Source organism: Natrix helvetica, assembly GCF_964273705.1.
Source record: "Natrix helvetica genome assembly, chromosome: 2".
NCBI classification, from domain to species: domain Eukaryota; kingdom Metazoa; phylum Chordata; class Lepidosauria; order Squamata; family Natricidae; genus Natrix; species Natrix helvetica.
Genome location: NC_138552.1, coordinates 252,062,627 through 252,085,846, shown reverse-complemented (window position 1 = coordinate 252,085,846; position 23,220 = coordinate 252,062,627). Strand labels below are relative to the sequence as shown.

Below are 23,220 nucleotides of genomic sequence, written 5' to 3'. Positions count from 1 at the left end.
ATCCTGTAAAATGTCATGGTGCATCCACTCCTAATCACATGATCACAATTCAGGCACTTGGCAACCTTTTCACAATTATGATTAGTTTCCAAGCACCCGGTGATCATGTGATCACCATTTACAATCTTTTCTATTGGCTTCCCCAGAAAGTCAATGGGGAAGCCCTGCAGGGAAGGTTGCAAGTTGTTGCTGCCTGCTGAGAGGACTCCCTCTCATCTCCGGAGACTGGCTAAAAGAGTTGCTTGCCAAGTGGAGCTCAGCCCCTCTGCTGTAGAAACAAGGAAAGAAAAATCTATTTCTTGTTCATTTAATGTGTATCCTGTCTTTCTTCCAAATAACATATACTGTGCAAGGCAGGGAATTAGAAAATAAACACAAAATATCATTTAAATACTTCAATAAAAGAAACCAGTATCTTAATAGAAATTCTCTATCTTTAAATACTCAGTATGTAGTGTTTGCTTTTTAACCGAAGTGGCTTATATGCTTGGTTTATGTGACTTTCAGCAAAGATGATGCTGTGCCTGCAAAAACATAACCTGCATCTCACCTCTATCATGCAAATAGCATCTTGGCTGAAGCAAACACTGCATAAACATGTCCAAATATGGGTATCCACAGAGAAGGCAAGAATGACAAAATATACATAATCATGTCACAGTACAAATGTCAGTCACAGACTAACAATAGACATTAGGACCCCAAAACACTAGAATTTTTTGTATTTGCATGATGACTCTGCATGCATGTCACTGTCTTAATATCACTTTGAATATTGCCATGTCAGTGTTAGAGTTTGCAGCCATCCAACCAGCACACGTAAATAATTTGGCACGATTCATGTATAAAAGAAACTTCTTTATATACAGTAATATAAAGCATGTTGCATGCATACAATACCCATGCAGTAGAAGCCAGGAGCAAAATTCAGAATCCAGATCCGAACTGTCTGAGATGGCTCTCAGTCACCAAACAGTTCCCATTGGCTGATTTGTTGTTATGAGTATCCCAGCTCATAATTACACTGACAATGTAGCCCCAGTGTAGGGACTCTTTCGTTAAAGGAGAAAGAAGCATACATTTGTGCATCAGGGCTTGGGTACATTGTTCAACTCCCACAAGACACATAATGAAATGATAGCCTTGCTATCCTACCGTATGAAGTTGGTATTGATATGTAAAAACAATGACTGAGTATGTTGATAGCCAAATTTGTCCTCTTCTTCGTTGTGGCATGTGGTAGCACTTGGCCACCATATGTTTCCTTTTTAACCTGTTACAGACTATTAGTTTCTATCATATGTTGTAAAGTTTTGGAGTAGGATACCTTTGGTGACCTGGTTTCAAAAAAAGGTTGTGCTTCCTCCTTCTTTTCTTCTTGTAGGATTCAGGGGCAAAGGCCATTTGGGAATATATCTGGTGATCCCCGGATGAAAGCTACCCCAACTCCTGCTACCCCTTCCTTGAAGAGCAGCCCAAGGAAACCCTCCCATCTTCCAGCTAAAAGCCCTGTTCTCCCTCCACGAAACCTCAGTGCTTCCCCCAAAAGCCAATCCCTATCCAGAAAGGAAAGCCCATCACCATCTCGACCGCATAGGCCTGGGACTACATTTCCTCCATGGGGTCAGTCTTCTCCCAAAGCTCCCTCCAGGGCTCAGGCTATAGGTCTACTGGGAGAGATCCCTGTGTCACCAGGTACGCTCAGAAAAGGACCAAAAGGGAAAACCTATCCTCCAGGAACCAAAGGAAAACAGGTATTCCAAGAAGGCAAGTCTGCTGCTAGATAATGATCTGCTGTTGCCAGTCCATTAGACCTACCGACCTACCATCTTGCCAGGCTGGAAAAACCTCTGCGTATAATATACACTCGAGATGCCGCAGCACAGCCTTATGTGTCGGAAATATATGCCTATAGCAGCTAGTTGTACTTCAGTGCTTCACTTGCCCACACATGCCCATGCTGTCTCAATCCCAGCTCTCTATCTGGCTGAGAGCCTCCTGTCCACTCATGCTTGCCTTTGCCGGTCACCAAGCAACAACTCAGGCAGCCTGCCTAGTGCCTGATATTCTTTCCTTCATCCTCATTTCTTCAGTTTCTCGGTTAGCAATACCATAGAATCCTGAGAGATTGCTAGGAGGGATGGCTTTTTATAACATATATCAGCCTCAGTCAGTGGAGGAATGAAAGGGCTGTGCAGAATCTGAAAGAGAAATCTCGGTGTGAGCTTCTCGGCGGTCTAGATGTATTGATGTCCCCGTTTGGCACCCATTCTCTCTCTCTCTGAGTCTACTTTTGTGTAGCTACAGTGATGCTGGTGTATTGATAGAAAGAAAGTCACAATCAGTCCCCTCAATTGCTATCCTGCCTATAGTTCTATGAAGAGTCAATGACAGCCCAGAGGAGAGGGGCTGCATCGTTTGCAGCTTCTTTTTGGATGCATAGCATCCCTTAGCAGCAGTCCCAAGAAGGCTGCTAAAGAGAAGTGTTACATTTATGGAGAGAACCTGTTCCAAGGGTGCTCTGAAGTAGAGAGGCACCAGTCCCCGTCCCCCCCCCCTCGGCATTATGCCATAAGCTAATATCCATCAGATGTAGTGTTTTGTGTAAAGGCAGCAGTGAAAGCTTCTCAGGGAGCTCCACTTGATCTCTTTATTGGTAAAAACAGTGCAGAAGTGCAAAAAAAAAAAAAGAGCTAAAGCCTAAATAATGCCTAGGGAACCAATAAGGCTACACTGTATGGTATTTTTTTTCCAAAATCCAAATATAAGGCATTTTAAAACATGGACTGCCTCTCCTTCTGGGATATGTTGGGCATGCAGTTTTTAATTTTTATGGGCTTTTTAAAAAAAAACAGGCTTTCCATTTCTAAACGCCTTGCAATGATAGTACCTGCTTATTTTAGAAATCCAGCTGCCAGACGATCATCGGTGTTTGGCACCTCTCTAATTATTTGGTTTTCAACCTGGCGCTCGATAAATCTCAAAGCTTTTGAAGCCTGCTAATTTGGGGGGGAGGGGTTCCTGGTACCCCCTCCCTTCTCGGCTCTGGCCTGAAAAGTTATATTAACTTGCCATTATGATCAGGAAATACATACATTATAACTAAGTACTTATATCTAAGAATCTAGCTTTAGATATGGAGACTTGCAAAAAAAAAAAAAAGGAAATGTATGAATGCTTGCCTCTTGTAATTGTACTGAATAATATTCTCTCCACCATCTATGTGAATCTATAAATTGCAACGATAGAATGTAAGAAATGGATTTGAGCAGATCAGGCTAATGTATTGTTAGTTCTAGATATCCTTTTCTTGTTTTCTTTTCACCCCACAACTGTCGAGCAGTTACATGAAATATGAACGGAGCTTGTTTCCTTCATTTCCTTCTTTAGACTAATTTTGGTTGCTGTGTAAACTTAATAAAATGACACATGCAGCTTCTTAGTAAGAGATAAATAGATTCTGGCTATTCAACATTACTACTTTTCTGGTGAGAATTCAGAACTCAGTTGATTATTAAAGGAAAATATCTGTGATAACTATTTTTATCAATAGATATTCAAGGCCCAAGATTACTTGTGAATGTTCTTGCATCAAAGAGATGTTGGCTATTTTTAATATTGTATTAGAAGATGACCTTAAAAAAAGATAATATACTGTTAATCCCATGCCCATCTTTTCAACAGAGGATAATTATGAGAATGCCCTATATAATCAATAGAATGTTTGTTGTGACATATACCTGAGGAAACATGGGCCTTGTGGTTCTATGAGAGGATTATTAAGGCTTAGAGCAGAATTCCAGGACAGGGCTAAGAGCAATATAAGCCACAAATCTTTGTTTTGGTAAGATCAAGTTGACGAAACAATGAAGAAACAACAATAGAAGCAACCCAGATTAATTTTTTGGTACATCAGCTGGAGCTGTAGTGTGATTTTAGTTGAGACACAATTGCAATGAGGTTTTGATAAGAAACACTCCGATTTTACAATATTTCTTTTTAATATATATCTAATATATATCTATATCTATGTTTTTCCTTTTGCCTCATAACCTCCAGACTTTTCTATTCTGCAACTCTAGAAACTCATAATATGCAAGAGCCTCCCTGTCCTACTTCAGGCTTCCCAGGCCATGAGGGTGATAGAGTTTGTCATGCCTCTTTGAACAATTTCTGCTTTTTATTTCTTTCTTTGTTTAAATGTTTACACAAATAATTTTATCCTTTCCATTCCCTTCATTAACTTTCCCACCTGCCCTCATTATAAACCTCTTTTCTCAGTCCTCCACTAGATACTCCCCACATCCTAGTGGAAAGGGACTGGGTTTTGTGGCAGAGTACATGTCTTGTATAAAGATAGGCCCAACCTACTTGAATGAAGTTTTTTAAAATTGAATGTATTTGAGAGATAAAAAAAAGAGTAAGATCCCTGAGTGGGACCCTGCATGGTCCCTGTCAATCTGGATGAATAATAATGGTAGATGGACAAATGATCTTATTTGCGGGGTGTCTAGATATATCTGAAAAAGCAGGTAGAGAGCATCTAGTGAGTCATAAGAATATCTAATCCAATTATGGTGAACCTTTTCGGTATTGAGTGCCCAAACCGGAATGTGTACCTGCGCATGCGCTTGCACACATGCCAGAACACTGGAAAACCCAAAGACCAGGTGGCCTGTGCGCATGTCCATGCCGACTAGCTGGTCTTTGAGTTTCTAGTGCCTACATGCGCAGCGGCCAGCTGGTCTTTGTGCACTGGAATTCTTGGCATGCGCACAAGCATGCACTGGTGCACATTCTGGTGTTTGGATTTCTGGTGCCCCGGTGCACATGAAGACCAGCTGGCTGGTGCACATATGTGCGCTGGAAACCAGAAGAGCAGCTGGCGATGGCGTGCATGCCCACAGAGAGGGCTCTGCATGCCACCTCTAGCACACATGCCATAGGTTTGCCATCATGGATCTAATCTAACCTGGTTCTTTTCCTTGGTAATAAAGAAGACTGCCTTAGAATCTGGCCAGTCTTTGCCAGTTGGGAACCACTGACAAGAGCTGAATTAGTGGATTTCATCCAGGATTTGAGGGGACAGTTATAAATAATATTTCTGTAGTCATCAGTAACCCCCTTTGAGATGTAGGAGCATATAAATTATAAGGCTTATGTTGTTTGAATTTATTATTCTGACAGCTATTTGAGATTAATATTATTGAATATCTCATATAAACATTGAGATTTATATTTGCAGAGAAGACTGGACCATTTTATTGAGCTTGGCTCTATTGTTCTCCAAAGACATTATTAGGCATAGAATATCATGTCCTATTCAATTCTAGACCTCACATGTAAAATAGGGATGGGCCAATGCCATTGGAAGATAACTGTCAATCATCGTGATCATCCTTTATGCTTGGTAATAAAAGAATCAAAAGTGGGAAGCCTGTTGGTGCTATCTACAATATTGATTGATTACTTCAAGTGACACACTACTTTAGACCTTTATTTTTATATAAGCAAAGGATGATGGGGCAGGAATATCATGACCTAGTCCATCATTCCTCTTTTTATGCTTATTTTTTTAAAAATCATACTTACATGTTGGCTTCACTCACATATTGGGCTAAGTCATAATATGATTTGCTTGTTTGAATTACTTCTGTGAACCCTCCAACTAAGGTCAGTAAACAATAATTTATTGTTTAGCACAATATATGAAACCAGCCAACCAATATATGCACTCATTCATCCTTGTTTCCCGTAATTCAGAAACATGGATATTATTCAAGGAACATGAATAGGTATAAACTATTCTCTGTGCCAGCTAATTCTTATCCCAAAATCAAGATGCTATGTAAACATTGGGTGCAAATTTGAGCACAAACCTGGACAAAGGAGGCTTTCCCCTTCCCCTTCTGGTCAGTTTTTCAGAGTGTTATGCCTGTGATTTTTTTGACCATATGAGAAATGGGATGTAGGATATAGAAGGCTCCTGATTCCAGTAAGAAAAACAGTTCAAAAAGAAACCTTTTTGGCCTAAAAGCAGGATTAGCAGTCTTTCTCACCCCATTTCTCCTCCTCCTCCTCGGTACCCCAAATGTAGAAAAGGGAAGAAAGAACCTGCATATTACTTTTTGCTTGAACCAGTGGCTGTAAGTTCTTGGACATAGAACATTTTGACATATTATGTCCTTAGACCTCACGAGATAGGAGGCGGGGAGTCATTCATTCTACTCATACACAACCACAATTGAGTCCTGCCCTCCTCCATGCAATGCGATAATAATAGTACTTTCTGGTTTAATCCGGAATTAATAGCTATTCTGTCTAGAGATGCTCGTGGTCAAGCATTACTCATTGTAAATGAAATAGTTACTGTTTGGGAGACCTAAATTATTTTAATTGGGTGATATGTGGTAAGCAGATCTGTTCTATTGATATACAACTCTAATTCTTAAATATGTTTTATATCAGTGCATACGTATAGCAATACTGGAAGAGCAAGAAAGTTTTAATCTGCCCTCCAAGTAGTATTAGTGTTGGGCACAAACATGTTATTATACAGTACCTCTTGACACATAAAAAGAAACAAAGTCCAGAATCAATAGCAGGTACTGTATGCTGTAAAATATAATTATCATGCAGGATGCGGAACTGTAGGAATCGATATTCCTCTAAGACATTTGTACATATTTAGCTGAATATGTATCAAGCATAAGTGTTGATCATGAGCAGAAAAAAAGGCAACATAGGGACAAATAATATTACTTTCATTCGCAACAAATAATATTGCTGTCGTAGCAGCAAGCTGGAGCTCCTATGCCAAGGTGGTGATTGAGACAGCTGTGAATCCTGGTGGAATGTTTTAGAGATCCAAATAATATTCCATCAGGACTATTATCAAATCCCCAGTTCAAAAACGAGATTTCATGGATTGCTAGTTGCTCATGTTACCTATGGTGCCATGCGATACGGTGAGCAAGCATCACTCTAAAGTAAAAAAGCTGCGTAGGGTTACAGATAGTTACATCTACCATACTTCATTGTGTCCTTTGAATCCTGAATACTGTTTTTTTAATGTCCCCAAGAATTCATAGTTCCTTCGTATTTCCTTCTTACAGTATCTTGCTTAAAATTGCTGACTGATATTTTTTTTTGCCCAGAACCTGAACATACGAGACAGCTCCAATTAATCTATTTCCTTAACATCACAGTACATTATGCATTCACCCCATTCATTTTTCAGAGCTAATACAATCTTATTAATTACAAAGGACAAGCTGCGATTATTGCTGCTATTTCAGACCTGTTGATTGCTATACTTTTCTATTACATTTATCATAAATTAAATTGGTATATTAACTAGGGATGGTGTGATCCCTGTTAATGTTATCTACACAGGTTTATAGTGCAGCCTCATTTTTACACTATTTAGTGCATTTCTAACCCGGCTTTTGGGACCAAGCCTTTGCCAGGTAACTTCTATGACAAGTGCATGTTTTTTTTTAAAAAAACAAACAGATATAATAGATCAAACATGCATACCTGAATAATTCTGGGATTAATAAAATGATTGGCAGGTTTTTATAAAAAAAAAACACCTTTGTGCTCTCCTCAGTTCCTCAAACCATCTCCAGCTCCCAAGCCTATTTCTGTCTTTTCTTTCTAATTATTCAGTGAGAGCAGCAGGAACAAATTATTTCCCTTGCTATGCTTGCTCACTTCCTTTCCTGTTGTGCTAATTAAAAATGGGGAGTGTCTTCTGCAGATTCAGTTGGGATGATTTTGGGGAGTCAGGAAGGGAAGTAGAATTGGGAGAGGGGAAATCGGGAAATGTTTGCTACAAGATGAATAAGTAAAGTAAAATAACTTTGAAAACAAGGTGCTTGTCTGGGGAGGCTTTCGGGCTTCAGCACCTCCACAGACCTCACATTTTTACTGTAACCCAGTCAGATCTTTGCCATTGGATTATTGTGTGAATCAGCATGAGCAATGGGGCTAGATTTGGTTGGGGGGGGGGCATTATCCGGCTAAGAGTAGCATCTTTAATATACTGCTTAATGCCCCAGTCATCTGATTATGAACTCATTCTTCCCATCTATTTCAACACAGAGTCAGATTAAGAACCAACTTCGTGTCCTAGGAAGACCTGGTGAGAATTAAATATAAAAAGCATTATTTTTATTGAGATTTCCATGAAAATTAATTTCTATAACCACTTAAGCAAAGCACCTTCTTTATATGACTTTTTAAACAACATAACATTGTGTTTCTGTTCAGAACTCCAGGTACCCCATCCCATCTCCCCTCATTTTCCATTATCTCTTTCAGCGAATCAGCCATCCCTCGTTGTTATTGTTTTCCTTCCCCCATTACAGTATTTTCTTTTGCACTTCTGTTTCCTTGTTGTGTGTGGGTGATGCTTTAGTTTCATGAGCAACAATGCTGATCAAAAGAAATGGGAAGAACACTTCACCATAATGCGATTATGGTGGATGGGTGATGGTGGATGGGGGTGACAAGTGTTTTGAAAACCAATTACTAAGTAATAAAGCTTCCATTACCCCTCTGTATAGACAAAAGCCTTGTAGTAGCTTCATTCAAGTAGATTTGCAATGGGTAATCTTTTAAATGGCACTTGTATAATGTTGTTTTATTATGGAACACTCAGAATTAAGAGGTGCAGTCCAGTGCATACTTGTTTCCCCTCTACAACTCCAGCAATCATCATTAAAAAAAGTTGAAAAGGGAGGTAAGACAGTGGATTCTGAATAAATTCACCCCACTCATCCCTGACATAAGAGTGAAAAACAGTGAATTGAAATGCATTTCAGACCAAGAGCCCAAAGGCTAAATTATAAGGAAGAAAAGATTTGTTAAAGATTATGCTGGCTGTCTGGAGAGTAGACTCATGCAGCTAGTTAGGATTGTGGAGAATACATTTCTGAAGGAAAAGAGCGATGGTGAGGGCAAAGACTTACTCTCTGCTGCCCCAGATCTAGATTCCCTCAGCTAAGGAGACAATGTAGGTGGAGGAACTTCTTAATGCTCAGAGGCAATTTGAGAGCAGATCTGGGACTGCACCTGGGTGGTTGGGATATTCCTTTGCTGGAGGAAACTGGGCAGTAGGCAGCCATCTATCAAGGATGTTCTAGTGTCAAAATCTTTGCATTTATCTTACAGCATTATAAATTTGGTTTCAAATGATAATAGAGAGTTAGTGCTATTGAAAGTAGTTATCTTGCCCCACATCCCTTTCCCCAGAATTTAGCACACACCACAATGTCACCTTTCTCTTTCTATCATTCAACAAAACCAAAAATCTAATGGGTAAGAAGATGTGAAATAGAGTAAAGTAGCAAGAGACACTGAATTATATTAGACCTTATGCAGGGGTTATAGAAACAAAACAATTTCTTGGTGGAATTTTTCTGTAATTTGCAGTTTGGACCAGTACATTTAGCAGAATATGTATTCCTGTATAATACAGTATGCAAATGGAGTTGTAAATATGAGACAAAAGTGATGGTCCCAGGAGGTTAAGCAACTTCATTCCCATGCTTATTATAATCCTCTTTTTCTGTTACTGAGCACCCCGAGACACTAAAACAACCATATTTCCTTGTTTTTCTGAATGGGAGTAGGAAGAATTTGCTAACCCAGATGCCAGAATACCTAATAGACCAAGAAAGAGATTTCTGGGAGCTTTGGGGAAGATTTTGTGGGCTGAATTTTCCCATAGACTGTTCTTAATCTTTGGGTCATTTGGGAATGTATATAATCTCTTACAACTTTCTCAGGCTAATCTGAAATATAGAGTAACTGCAAAACCAGGTGTATTTCAGTCAAGAGATGAAGGATAGCATGAGCCACCTATTCTGACAAATGAAAAGCATAGCAAATCAGGATGCTATACATGTCTCCTGTGAAAGGCAACGTGTTGTGTAATGTAAACAATATGAGTATTTCTTTGGACTGAATTTAATAGCCGGCTGCTGATAACTTTGCATCGTTAATGGGTGATAGGGAGTGTTTTTTAAGATCATAAATCCCACCCAGGAGCAGTTCTGTATTAACACTTGTGTCCTGCAGCCCAGAACCAATGTATCTGATTGGCAGGCAGGATATCAGTTGATGATACTGTTTATTCAAAACATTGTCTGATTCCATGATAAACCACCTCATTGTATTTTCTTCTTTTTCATGGTTTTCTGAAAGCAGGTTTAGAATGTTTTACACATTACAACAAGAATGTACAATTGCAAATGAGAGTAAAAAAAGTAAAAACCGTAAAAAATCTGGTTTAAATGCATGGCAACGTTCTCAGCGCCACAAGTTTGGCATGTGTCACACAGAAGCTGTGTACAGATTCACATGGCATTTTCCTAATTTTAAATCATGACATAAAAATAAAAAAAGAAAAGGAAATCACTTTTTTTGTTTGTATGAAGAATGATGGTCAATAACAGATTTGTTAATCAAAGAGAATTCTTGGTCATGCCATTAAAAAGCTCGCCGGCCTTTTCACCCATGTGTCTTTTACCATTTGTGTGATGAGCTGCTGAGTTGGATGTTAGCCAGGGGCACAGAAGGTTCATATTAAGAATATTTTCCAAATGCCCTCAATCTTAGATGCCTCTAGTAAATTCACGATCTTCATCGCCACCACCCGACACACTCCCCCCCCCCATAGTAGGGATGGAATGAAAAGCGAAATGAATGCTTGGAATTGAAATTAAGAAGAAAACAATGTTGTGGAGAGTGTACTGTTGATTGGCACCCTAAAATAATGTTTTCATAAATACAATCACATCTCTAAAACAAAACACAGAAAAAAAGTAAATTCTGTTTTTGTTTTTAAAAAATGCAGTACGGATCCATCTTGAATAAGGAAATTACTCAAAGTAAGTTTTCTTTTATTGCTTTGAGTAAGTTGATAGGAAAAAATGCCTTGCATGAATTTGCACTTTGAAAGTGCTGTCCAATTTAACATCAAGAACTTTAAGGAGGCAAATGAGAGTATCTTAGATTTGCCCAATCACCAAAAACTGGACATGAGGTTGTGCAGGATTATCAGTTACAATACTCTCCTCGTTCTCGTGGGCTGTATTATGCTGCTATATAAATTTATAGGCAGTATTTCCAAGTTTATATCTCTCATAATGTATTAGCATTTAGTGTACAGATTTTATGCCACTTTTTTGCCAATGTAGAAATGATGATTCTACTACTAAATAAATAACTGCTACATATGTTGGAAAATGAAGTTTAAGTACAATGACTTTCTCAAGTTTGCCATTTGTCAAGCCGGCCTCCCTCAGCAACCAAGAAAGAAACCACTTAACTCCATTTTGCAGAATTAAGAGTACTTTTACTGGTTATGAAAAGATAGCAGCTAAGCAAAGCAAGATCCGAGGCAAAAGCGTGTGAAATCATACATATCAATATGTGAACAAACCCCCTCCTCCTGGTAACCCTCATCCCAGTGTCCAATCTGCAAATCCCTTCGGTGTCATGTGAGTTCCATCTTCAAGGAGCATCATCAAGTTGGTATGCAGGGCGGTTGGCCTTGACCAACACCAAGTACTAATCTACAGCATGCGCAGTAGACGGTGAGAACAAAACTCCCTTTTTACAATCTCTCCTGTGCTTACTTTCCCTCCCAAATACCAGCCCCCCCTCTCCATTTCAATGGCAGCCGAAAGCAAATAGCGAAACAGAGGCTAACATCCGGCCCTCCTTCAGGAAAAGAAGTCATCCCTGCAAGAAAATAAAACAATAGAAAAGACAACATAAAACATGTATGATTCAAATATGATCAAGGCTTATCAGGGTACTTAGCGTAGAACTTCTGTAAGAGTCTAGGAGCTCTAACATGAGATTTATCAACCCACTCAGCCTGGGAGGAGGAAAAATGCTTCCAGGATACCAGATATTGAATTCGATTCCTATGTTTCCTGGAGTCCAAGATTTCCTTAACCTCAAAGTGTTGCTCTCCCTCAATAAGAAGAGGGGCAGGGGGTGGAGGTAGGGGCACACGAAAAGAAGTGTGCTCTGATTTCAACAGGTTTACATGAAATACAGGATAAATCCACTTAAGATGCTTTGGTAATTCCAATCGTACAGAAACAGGATTAATGATTTTCACAATAGGGAAAGGACCGACATGCTTCGGCCCCAGTTTCTTTGATTTCTGAGTGGTTTGTAGAAACTTGGTGGACAAAAACACTCAATCTCCTACTTTGTACTCCCTTTGCTTCACCTTCTTTTTGTCAGCCTGTTTCTTGTACGCCCGGTGAGCAGCCTCCAACGCCTTGCGGGTCTTGGGCCAAATTTGGCGAAGCTGGTCACTCCACTCGGAGAGGGACAAAATTTGCGGTTTTTCTCGAGGCAACTCAGGAATTGGTACAAAGTCCTGTCCAAACACAACTCTAAAAGGGGTCAAACCGGTACTGCTGTGCACAAAGTTGTTGTATGCCACCTCAGCAAGTGGTAACAGTTCAGCCCAGTTATCTTGTTGATAATTGATGAAACACTATTCCAAAACAGAATTAGTCCGTTCACTAGCCCCGTTAGTCTGAGGATGGTGGGCGGAGTCCCTGGGTGGCCCCTGGGTTGATGGTGGGCGGAGCCCCTGGGTGGAGCCAATTAGCTTGAGAAACTCCTTCCAGAAGAGGGAGATGAACTGGACCCCCCATCTGAAATTATGCATTCAGGTACTCCATGTAACCAGTATACATGTGAAATAAACAACTTAGCTAACGACTTAGCTGATGGGATTTTGGAACAGGGTACAAAATGAACCTGTTTGGAAAACAGGTCAGTAATTACCCAAATCATGGTATTTCCTAGACTCTCTGGCAATTCGACAATGAAGTCCATTGATATTTCCTTCCATGGGGCCTCAGGGTGGGCCACACCTTGGAGAAGGCCCTGGGGTTTTCCTGGTGGACGCTTTGCGGCAGCATAAATGGGACAACTGGCTATGTAGGACTCAATGTCTTTTTTTAATGAAGGCCACCAAAAGTGTCTCTTAACCAGATGTAAAGTCTTTAAAAATCCAAAATGGCCTGTCATTCTCGAATTTATTTTATTTCTTGGATTTCTAGACCGCCCCCTCTCCCAAGAAGGGACTCGGGGCGGTGTACAGTCAATGCAGATAAAAATACAATCATAAAACACTTAAATACATTTGGATGGAGGAGATAGGCTGTACAAGAAATAAATATATTCTAAAACCCTAAAAAACATCCCCAATTAAAAACCCAAACCCCATTAAAATAAATCCCCGGGAGATAAAACTAAGAGAGTGCCAGGCCAGCTGATTGAAATAGGTGAGTCTTTAACTTTTGACGGAAGGAACGGAGGTCGGTGGTACTTCGAATGTCGGGGGGGAGGTCATTCCAGAGGGTTGGGCCCATCACAGAGAAGGACCTACTCCTAGGTGTCGCCCGCTGGCATTGCCTAGCGGACGGCACCAGGAGCAGTCCCTCCCTGTGTGAGCGGATAGGTCGCAGGGACGTGTGTGGTAGGATGCGATCCTGCAGATAACTAGGTCCTATGCCATGGAGCGCTTTAAAGATGGTAATCAATACCTTGAAACGCACCCGAAAGGCCACAGGTAGCCAGTGCAGCTCGCGCAGGAGAGGTGTTACGTGGGAGTAACGTGTACTCCCCATGATAACCCGCGCGGCTGCGTTCTGAACTAGCTGCAGTCTCCGGATGCGTCCCAAGGGAAGCCCCATGTAGAGGGCATTGCAGTAGTCGAGGCGAGACGTCACCAGCGCATGAGTGACCGTGCGCAGGGCACTCCGGTCCAGTAGGGAGCGCAATTGGCGCACCAGGCGAACCTGGTGGAACGCCCCCCTTGCCACGGCTGCCACATGGTCCTCCATTGACAGCCGGGCATCAAGGAGGACTCCCAAATTGCGCGCCCGCTCCACAGGGGACAGTTGTTCGCCCCCTATGGCCAGCGATGGTGTCAGCTGGCTGAACCGAGGTGCCGGTACCCACAGCCACTCGGTCTTGGAGGGGTTGAGCTTGAGTCTGTTGTCCCCCATCCAGACCCCGACGGCTTCCAAACACCGGGACATCACTTCGACAGCCTCGTTGGGGTGGTTTGGGGTTGAAATGTACAGCTGAGTGTCATCAGCGTACAGGTGGTACTCAACCCCAAAACCACGGATGATCTCACCCAGCGGCTTCACATATGCGTTGAACAGGAGAGGCGAGAGGACCGACCCCTGTGGCACCCCACAAGTGAGTGGCCTCAGGGACGACCTCTGCCTCCCTGTCAACACACATTGCTTCCGGTCGGAGAGGTAGGAGCCGAACCACCGCAAAACGGTGCCTCCGACTCCCATCCCCTCCAACCGGCGCAATAGGATGCCATGGTCGATGGTATCAAAAGCCGCCGAGAGGTCTAATAGGACCAGGATAGAGGAACAACCCCTATCTCTGGCCCTCCAGAGATCATCAACCAACGCGACCAAGGCTGTCTCAGTGCTGTGCCCGGGTCGGAAGCCGGACTGGCGTGGGTCTAGATAGTCGGATTCGTCCAGGTGTCGTGGAAACTGCTGCGCCACCACATTCTCAACAACCTTCGCCAAAAAGTGGAGGTTGGAGACTGGACGGTAATTAGCTAGCTCCATTGGGTCGAGCGAAGGTCTCTTGAGCAAGGGTCTCACCACCGCCTCTTTCAAGGCGGTTGGTAAGTATCCCTCACCCAATGAGGCGTTCACCAGGCCCAGAAGCCAGCCTCGTGTCACCTCCCAGGCTGCCAGTACCAGCCAGGAGGGGCACGGGTCCATTAAACATGTGGTGGGTCGCAGCCGTCCACGCAACCTGTCCAGATCCTCGGGGGCAACAGAGTCAAACTCCTCGCAGAATGGTCTCTCAAGACTTGCTGTTGACGGCTCGTCTGGTCCACTGACGGAGGTCCATCCGCTCCGGATCTGATCGATTTTGTCCTGAAGATATTCCCCAAACTCCTCTGCTCTTCCCTGTAAGGGTGTCTCCCGCGTCCCCTGCGATAAAAGGGAGTGGGTCACCCGAAACAGGGCGGCAGGGCGGTTATCCGCGGACGCAATAAGGGCAGCACAATGTCTACGCTTGGCCGCTCTTATTGCCACAAGGTAAGTCCGCAAATAGGCTCTTACCTGTGTTCGGTCAGATTCGGAGCGTGAGGACCTCCACCTGCTCTCTAGACGTCTCCTGTGGTGCTTCATCACCCTTAGCTCCTCAGTAAACCAAGGAGCCCGGGTGGGTCGATGCCGCAGGAGAGGTCGCAAAGGCGCAACCCGGTCCAAGGCCCCAGTCGTCGCCCTATTCCAGGCAGTCACTAGGTCCTCGGAGCGGGAGCGGGACAAGGCTACAGGTATTGGCCCAAGCTCCGTCTGGAATCTATCCGATTCCATCAGGTGCCTGGGGCGGTACCAGCTTGTAGAGTCTGGTTCCGCCTCCTCGCGGTGGGGGATAGCGCCAGGGAAGTCCAGCCAGAGGGATGAGTGGTCTGACCATGACAGGGGTGTGATGACTAAGTCCCCTATTCCCAGATCACTCGTCCACTGTTCAGATACAAAAATGAGGTCCAGTGTGTGGCCCCCTTCGTGAGTGGGGCCCTGCACTAATTGGGTCAGGTCCATGGCTGTCATGGAAGCCATGAACTCCCGAGCCACCTCGGAAGCCGCTCCCGTTGACGGCAAGTTGAAGTCCCCCATGACCAAAAGTCTGGGAGTCTCAACTGCCGTCGCTGAGATTAGCTCGAGGAGCTCGGGCAGGGCTGCTGATGCATAGCGAGGAGCCAAGTATACAATCAGCAAGCCCCACTGCCTCCCTGGGCCCCAGTTCACACCAAGGGACTCACACCCGGGTATCTGAGGGGCAGTGAACTCCCTCGGCTCTAAACATTCCCGAATAACCACCGCCACCCCACCATCCTTACCCAGGGCCCGGGGCTGATGGAATGCCCGGAAACCTGGTGGGCACATTTCCACGAGGGGTAAACCACCCTCGTGGCCCAACCAGGTCTCCGTTATCCCTGCAAGGTCTAGCTCCCCCTCTGAGATCAACTCATTAATGAGGGGGGCCTTGTTGGTAACAGACCTTGCGTTGCAAAGCATCAGCCGCAGGCCCTGGCTCTGTAGCACCTGTCCACCTAGACTGCAGGGGTTGGTACAAATGACCGGGCGTAACCAGCAGCCACGGTCTCCCAACCGACCTTGGGATCTTATCCTGTCCTCGCATCCCCTCCTCCCCACGACCGTTGTAATAGGACAACCCTCTGCTCGAGTGACCTTTATTTCCCCCCCCTCCACCGCATCCCCGTCCTTCCTGGACTCACCTGTCTGTCCGGCGCTGGCTCTCCTCCCGGTCTGATTAGCCCTCCCCCCCACCCTGGAACCCCCTAAAAAAGATAAAAAACATTTTACTAAAAATCCCCTTAGCTTCCGGTTCCTGCACCTCTCGGGGTCCACGAACCCGTCCTCGAGGCGGGCCCTTGAAAGAGCCAAGGGCCAAACCTGCGAGAGAGGGGCCTCCCGCAGGCGGAGCAAGTCTAACCTCGAATAAGTTATTATCAAAATTCCAGTAGGGGTTAAGGTGCTGTCAAAATAAGTCGGTATGGGGGGGGAGGTGGAAGGCATTAGTCCCATAAGTCAGTGTGGGGGGTAAGAGACATTGTCCTGGATAATTCTTCAGTAAAGAGTAAAGAGTGGGGGGGGGGAGCAGATGTCCTGATGATAAGATTAGACGGATGTGGCGATGATGGTAAAAATAGTAGAGAAATGGGTGATAGCCCCAGCTATAAAGTTGGTGATAACCCTCCGTGGTCTTAGATGGTCCTAGGTGGGGATAAGTTCAGGAACAGAGGTTCAGGGTCCTTGGTGGGTGGGGGGGCAGTCTTGGCCCAGGTATCCAGATAACCATACTCCCAGGCAGCCTTCCAGCCTCTCCATGGTCATAGGCCCAGTCCATGGCCCTAGGCCAGATCTTCCAGAGGCCTCAGATGATCCAGGCCCCCTCAACCACCATAACCACCATCCTCATGGGCCCATTGAAAAACAATAGTTTTCAGGTCAGCAGGAACATATAATTTAGCCCCTACCCAAGCCAGTCCATCCTTCATAGTGCATTCATTTGAATGTTCCTTGAACCAGTCATTGGACCCAAGGCCCTCCTTGAGTTTGCACATGAGGTCCGTCGTGACCTCTAAATTCGAAATGCCTTGGCTTCTAGTAATCACCAGGGCAGCTAGACTTTTTGCTGGGATGACTGGGTGAACTACGCTCAGCTTAGAGCTGTTGTATTGGAGAAGCCTAGACAAAGCATCAGCCATGAAGTTCTTTCCCCCCGAAATGTACTTGAGGGTAAAGTTGAAACGGTTGAAATGTTGTGCCCAATGCACCTGTTTAGGAGATAGCTTACGTGGGGTCTTCAATGCTTCCAAATTTTTATGATCAGTCCATACTTCAAAAGGTTGTTTCGCCCCTTCTAAGAACTGTCTCCATGTCATCAAAGCCCATCTGACTGCAAAAGCTTCCTTTTCCCATATAGCCCATTGTCTCTCCGTTTCTGTCAGTTTGCGAGAGGTGTAAGTGCATGTCTGCAATTTTCCATCAGTGTTCATTTGAAGTAATACTGCCCCCACCGCCACATCACTGGAATCTGCTTGAACGATAATGGTGCCTCCATATCTGGGTGCTTCAAAATGGGTTCAGCTGCAAAGAGTCGCTTTAATTTTTCGTAAGTGGCTTGACACTCCATAGTCCAATTCAAAGACTCGGTCTAGGCTTGGCCTCCCCTTTTGACTTTAGGAGATTTGTAATGGGCAGAGAATGCTGGCGAACGAGGGGATAAATTGATGATTAAAATGTGCAAATCCCCAAAAACCTTGTAATTGTTTGCGGGTGCGAGGAGGTGCCCATTCAGTTACAGCCTAGACTTTCGCTGGGTCCATCTCGATGCCGTTGTGGGAGATGCGGTAGCCCAAGTAATCAATTTTCTCTTGATGAAATTCACATTTAGACAATTTGGCATAAAGTTCTGCGGCCCGGAGTTTCTTGAGTACTGATCATACTAAAGTCACGTGTTCATCACATGTTTCCGTGTAGATAAGGATGTTGTCAAGGTAGACAGGTGTTGTACAGGTGTTCATGTAAAACTTCATTTATTAATTGCATGAAAACAGTTGGCTCCCCCTGTAGGCCAAATGGGAGTACTCTGAATTGAAAACACCCAAGTGGGCAGTTGAAAGCTATTTTCCATTCATCTCCCTCTTTGATTCTGACTCTGTAGTAGGCCTCTCTTAGGTTCAATTTCGTGAAGATCTTCCCTTTACCCAATTGGGCCAACATATCCTTCATCAGAGGGAGGGGGTATACATTTTCCACACACACACTTGTAGTTAACACAGAGACGAAATGAGCCATCTTTCTTTTCTCTAAACAACACAGGGTGGCCACATGTGGCCTAGCAGGTTCAATAAACCCCCTTTTCAAATTTTTGTTGTCATGTGAGTTCCATCTTCAAGGAGCATCATCAGGTTGGTATGCAGGGCGGTTGGCCTTGACCAACACCAAGCACTAATCTCCAGAATGTGCAGTAGACGGTGAGACCAAAACTCCCCTTTTACAATCTCTCCTGTGCTTAAACTTCCTCTCCCAAATACCAGCCCCACTCCCCATTTCAATGGCAGCCGAAAGCAAATAACGAAACAGAGGCTGACACCATTTCAGCAAGATTTTGAAATAACATGTCTATTTTGCCGCATACTGTTTTTCTTTCCTGCCAGCTAACTCTGATGGATGAACCTATCATGTCCATCCTGCTCATGTTATGGGTATAATTTTCTAGACTGCAAGAAGGAAAAGCATATCGTTTTAAAAACTGTAGTATTCAAAAAGGAAACAAAGCAAGTATTTCTTATAATGTCTCAAAACTATATTTTCTAAGTAAGGATATGCTAGTGCTGACAACAATGCAGAAATAATAATATATTTGGCTATGAAAATTATATATGGTATTTTTGAAAGCTATTATAAAAGTCACTGAAAGTTTCTGCTGCAAAGAAGCAAATTGAAAAGGAGAAAGAATTCAAAGCATATGTAAAAGAAACCTTTGGTATGCCCACTCATCTGTTTTCCTCTGGGTTCTCCCACTGGCAGGATTCTATCCAATTTTAATCTTTTAGCATATAACCAACATGGTGGGGACAGTTGTTCTCATGCTGAGTTCTGATCCAGCTGTCAAACACATTTTATTTGCACTTGTATTTAAACATTCTTACAATGAGCAAAAGGTATTGAGTGTGATCTTTTTCTTTATTATTTGATCATCTTAGAAATTCAGAGGAAAAGATCAAGATAAAATATTGTTACTTGTCCAAAATTACACACAATGGTTGGGTTGAAACTCTGTGCTAAACCCTAAACCAAAGTTGACAGAACACAATTATTCTTCACATAGTATTCTATTGTGGCCTAATGTGAAGGCCTATATAATACAACAATGGCTAAGTTCCTAAAACACATAACCACAAAATACTCAACTTTATTTTAGCATAAGCTAGTGTGGTGTGAAATCACTACATGTCAAAGAAGAATGGAAATTTGAACTCTGATCTCTCCAGCTTTAATCCATATTCTCAGTCTGAAATCCAGATTTGGTTAAGGTCACCAATGAAGAATTTGAGAAAGAAATATGAAGGCATCTCAAACATTTCTTCCTAATCTGCAGGATTGTAAGAAATTCCCATTTGAGCAAAGGTGAAAACAGAATGGAGAAGTGATGTATCCCATGGTCAAACTATGCAGCCTGTGAACAAGGGTGGGATTTTAATTTGCAGTTTTGACATAATTTAATAGCAATGTCATCACTATATCAATTATTGCCGATACTTGCAATAAATGTACAATTTATATTTCAGGAATAGACATAAAAGAAATAACCTCCACATTTTTAAAGAGAAGTTGAATTGTTTTACTGTAAGCATATTAAAATGTTTACCTTTTTAAAAAAGTTTCCTTAGTATATAGAATTCCAAGTCATTTGCTTTAAGTATGTTTATATATTTAATTCAATTTCAAGGCCTTTAACTCCTCAGTTATTCTGGGGGTTTACAGGAAAGGAAAGAATATGTGTCAAAAAAAGTGCAACTGATTGGAAGACCAATTCCAAATAAAATGTTAAACTTCAATATATTTTATCTTACAATAATCATCAATATATTTCAGAAAATATTTGTGATCTATGGTTACCTGAATCCTTCAGGATCCAGATTAAACTTGTCTGTAATGGCTTGATCCTTTAACACTAACTAACAAGCATTCATTCTCTCTTTCAAGAAACAAGAAGACCCCTGATCTTGCTTTTCCATAGTGCGTGTGTTCTTATGCTCACTTGTTTCACTCCCAAATTCTCTAATATAGTTTTCAGGTGATCCTGATGATACGATTTGCTCTTACTGACAATTTGTGGTGATATTTTGATCAGCTTCCAGTCCTGATGCAGCAACAAAAAAGGCAACTCACCCTCTCTTCCCACACCAAAAGACATTAAGGGAAAGATATAGTTGCTATGGAAGGAGGGCTGCAAGACATCAAAGAGGAATTTTTCTTACAGGCCTCAAAACTCAGAACTCAAGAGAACTCGGGGTGGGACAAGAGATGGCTTTATTTCTCCACAGACAATTAAGCCATCGTGTAGTAACAAAACACGCACAAAATGTCATGAAGCTGCAAGACTAACTGGATGTCACTGGGGTCTGGATCTGCTTTCAAACAGGTGCATAATTTTTATGTGGAAGTGCTCTGATCATTAGGGCCAAGCAAGTATTTAGTCACAAAGCCCAACTTTTGGAGCAAAAGAACCAAGCACACGGGACATGAAGCATTTGCCTCCAAGGATATCAAATATCCCAACAAACCTATCCATTTATTTACCAAATGATGTTCTGGCACTAGGAATAGTCTGCTCTAACCTTCGTGGGATTTCTGAATGTCTAGAGAAATACAGAAATGATCTTGGAGAAATTATACAGTACATTTGCCCCCCACCCAAAATGCTTTACACTTCAGAAATAAGAAATGCATAACAAACTCAATCTGATTCTGCCGTAACTTCTTGGGTTATAAAAGGGAAAGGAGGAGAAACAATCAGACTTGCCAGATTTTTACTATATCTCAAAAAAAGATTTCCAGTCAAATTTGTGGAGTTTGTTTCCCTGACCTAAATGATCTTGAAAGGTAAGTTTGCAATATAACAACTCAAAGGTGGTTGGTAAAGTTTTATATCTCATTGCTTATTTTTGTTAATCACTTTTTGGTAACTCCTGCTACTCTTTAAACAAGTTAGGCCAAAAGGTGTGGTTTAATCCATCTGAACGTCATACTGACCCTTATTTGATTGCTTCTACTACAGGGGATCTGGTGTTGAATCAAGCTGCTTCTCCCTTCTTGCATAATAATGTTAATAGTAAAAATAATTTATTATATTTGTATACCACTTGTCTCCCAGCGACTCTGGCTCAGACCAGTCAAAACAAATTATAATAAAGCACAAAGAGGTGGGTGGATAAAAGATGGCAAGAGGAACAGACTGGATGGAATCAAGCAAGGGACCTTGCACTCCCTCACAAAAGGTTAGGCAAAGAGCCACATCTGAGGCCTCTTCAGAATGACAGTAGGTTGGGGTCTGTTTGAATCTCAGGGGAACCCCATTTCAGAGGGCAGGTGACTCTAGGTCTTGATAGGTGGCATTGAAGGAACCTGGACTATTGAAATGACCAAGCAGATACTAGGGCATAAGTGGCCTAACTGATCAATCTCCCCTTTGTGGCTGTCTGTCTGACACGTGAGTATTTACTTCTGTGGTAAGCTGGCCACTACCCAGACTTCTGGATGGATATGTCCACAGCAGAAATGCACCTGTCAATCAAATCAAAGTCCCATCAAACCAATGCCATTGTATACATGATATACAATGACAATAAAGCCTATACTACTCTTTCCATATCTATGGATCAGGACCTCGGCCAGCTCCTAGGAACTGCATTACCTCAATATGAAATGATATCTTACCAGAGAACTAACCCATTTATGGTTACATGCAGACTGTCAATATCTCCATGCAATGTCTCTTTCTGTCTCCATATAAATTGGAGATTATCCTTGCTTGTTCTTGAAAATTTTGCAGGTTTTTTTTTTTTTTGCCACCCAACAGATGTAGCTATCTTTCGAGGCTGCTGCAAAGTGGAGTGGCCACATCCATAAACTAAAAGATGCAGGGGCAGATAGTTAGATCTAATCTCCACCCAAGTAGAAAAGTTACGTTTCCTTTACACTGGTGTCTTTCTCATTTAACAAGCAATCTTTCTGAGTCAGGCTGTTTTTGGACCCAGCTCCCTATAATTTGCATTGGGTAGAGCACCCAAATTTACGGAGCTATGCATTTTTTTTTTTTGCACAAATCAGGGCTAGAGCTTTCAAATTTCTTGTTAGGTTCTCGTTATTATCTTAAAGCAAAACAAAAGAAAGAATGAAACATTTTTTAAATATAGTCCAATGTGAGAATGTTATCCAAATAGGTAAGAAACAATACTTCATATTTTTTTCCTCCACAAAGTGAAAGGTCATAGGAACAAGGAAGCTCAAAGTATGTGCATTCTTCTAATTATAGTTTTTGCAAGTATTCTTAAAATCTATAATCCAGACTCAATATAAAAATGACAGTGGGAGTTGGATTCTTTGAACTTTTTCCTTAGCTAAGCTTTCAAATTAAAGATAAGCAAGTAATGTTTAAATAAAGACTGGGTGCAACTTTAAAAAAAAAGAATAAATAATAGAGATGTATTTATGGTAACAGTTGTGCCTCACCTCCACTGGGCCCAATGCTTTAAATCTTCTCAGTTCTATACTAGAAGCAGAAATAATTTCAGCAGCCAGCTTGAAAAGCTGGATTGTGCATACTTTATTTTTGCGTGTTGTTGTTGTTGTTGTTAGTTGTGAGCCCATGGACAACATTTCTCCAGGCCTTCTGTTTCTCTACCATCCCTTGGAGTCCATTTAAACTCATGCCTCAGTGACTCCATCCAGCTACTTCATCCTCTGTCGTCCCATTCTTTTGCCCTCAATCTTTCTCAGCATTAGGCTCTTCTCCAGTGAGTCCTTCCTTCTCATTAGGTGGCCCCCAAAAAGTCTTTTTACATAGACATGCCTAAATGATAACATT

The 23,220-nt window shown here is 42.4% G+C and overlaps 1 protein-coding gene across 3 annotated transcripts in view; it reads left to right on the top strand.

The window, feature by feature from the left end:
- Positions 1-5,745, top strand: part of TTBK1 (tau tubulin kinase 1) — a 113,071-nt gene extending 107,326 nt beyond the window's left edge. For all 3 annotated transcript variants that reach the window (XM_081940763.1, XM_081940764.1, XM_081940765.1), the window contains one exon: positions 1,385-5,745. In XM_081940763.1, the coding sequence (XP_081796889.1) occupies positions 1,385-1,787 (403 nt within the window). In that variant the 3' untranslated portion in view covers positions 1,788-5,745. The remainder of the gene's footprint in view (positions 1-1,384) is intronic.
- Positions 5,746-23,220: the final 17,475 nt, after the last annotated feature.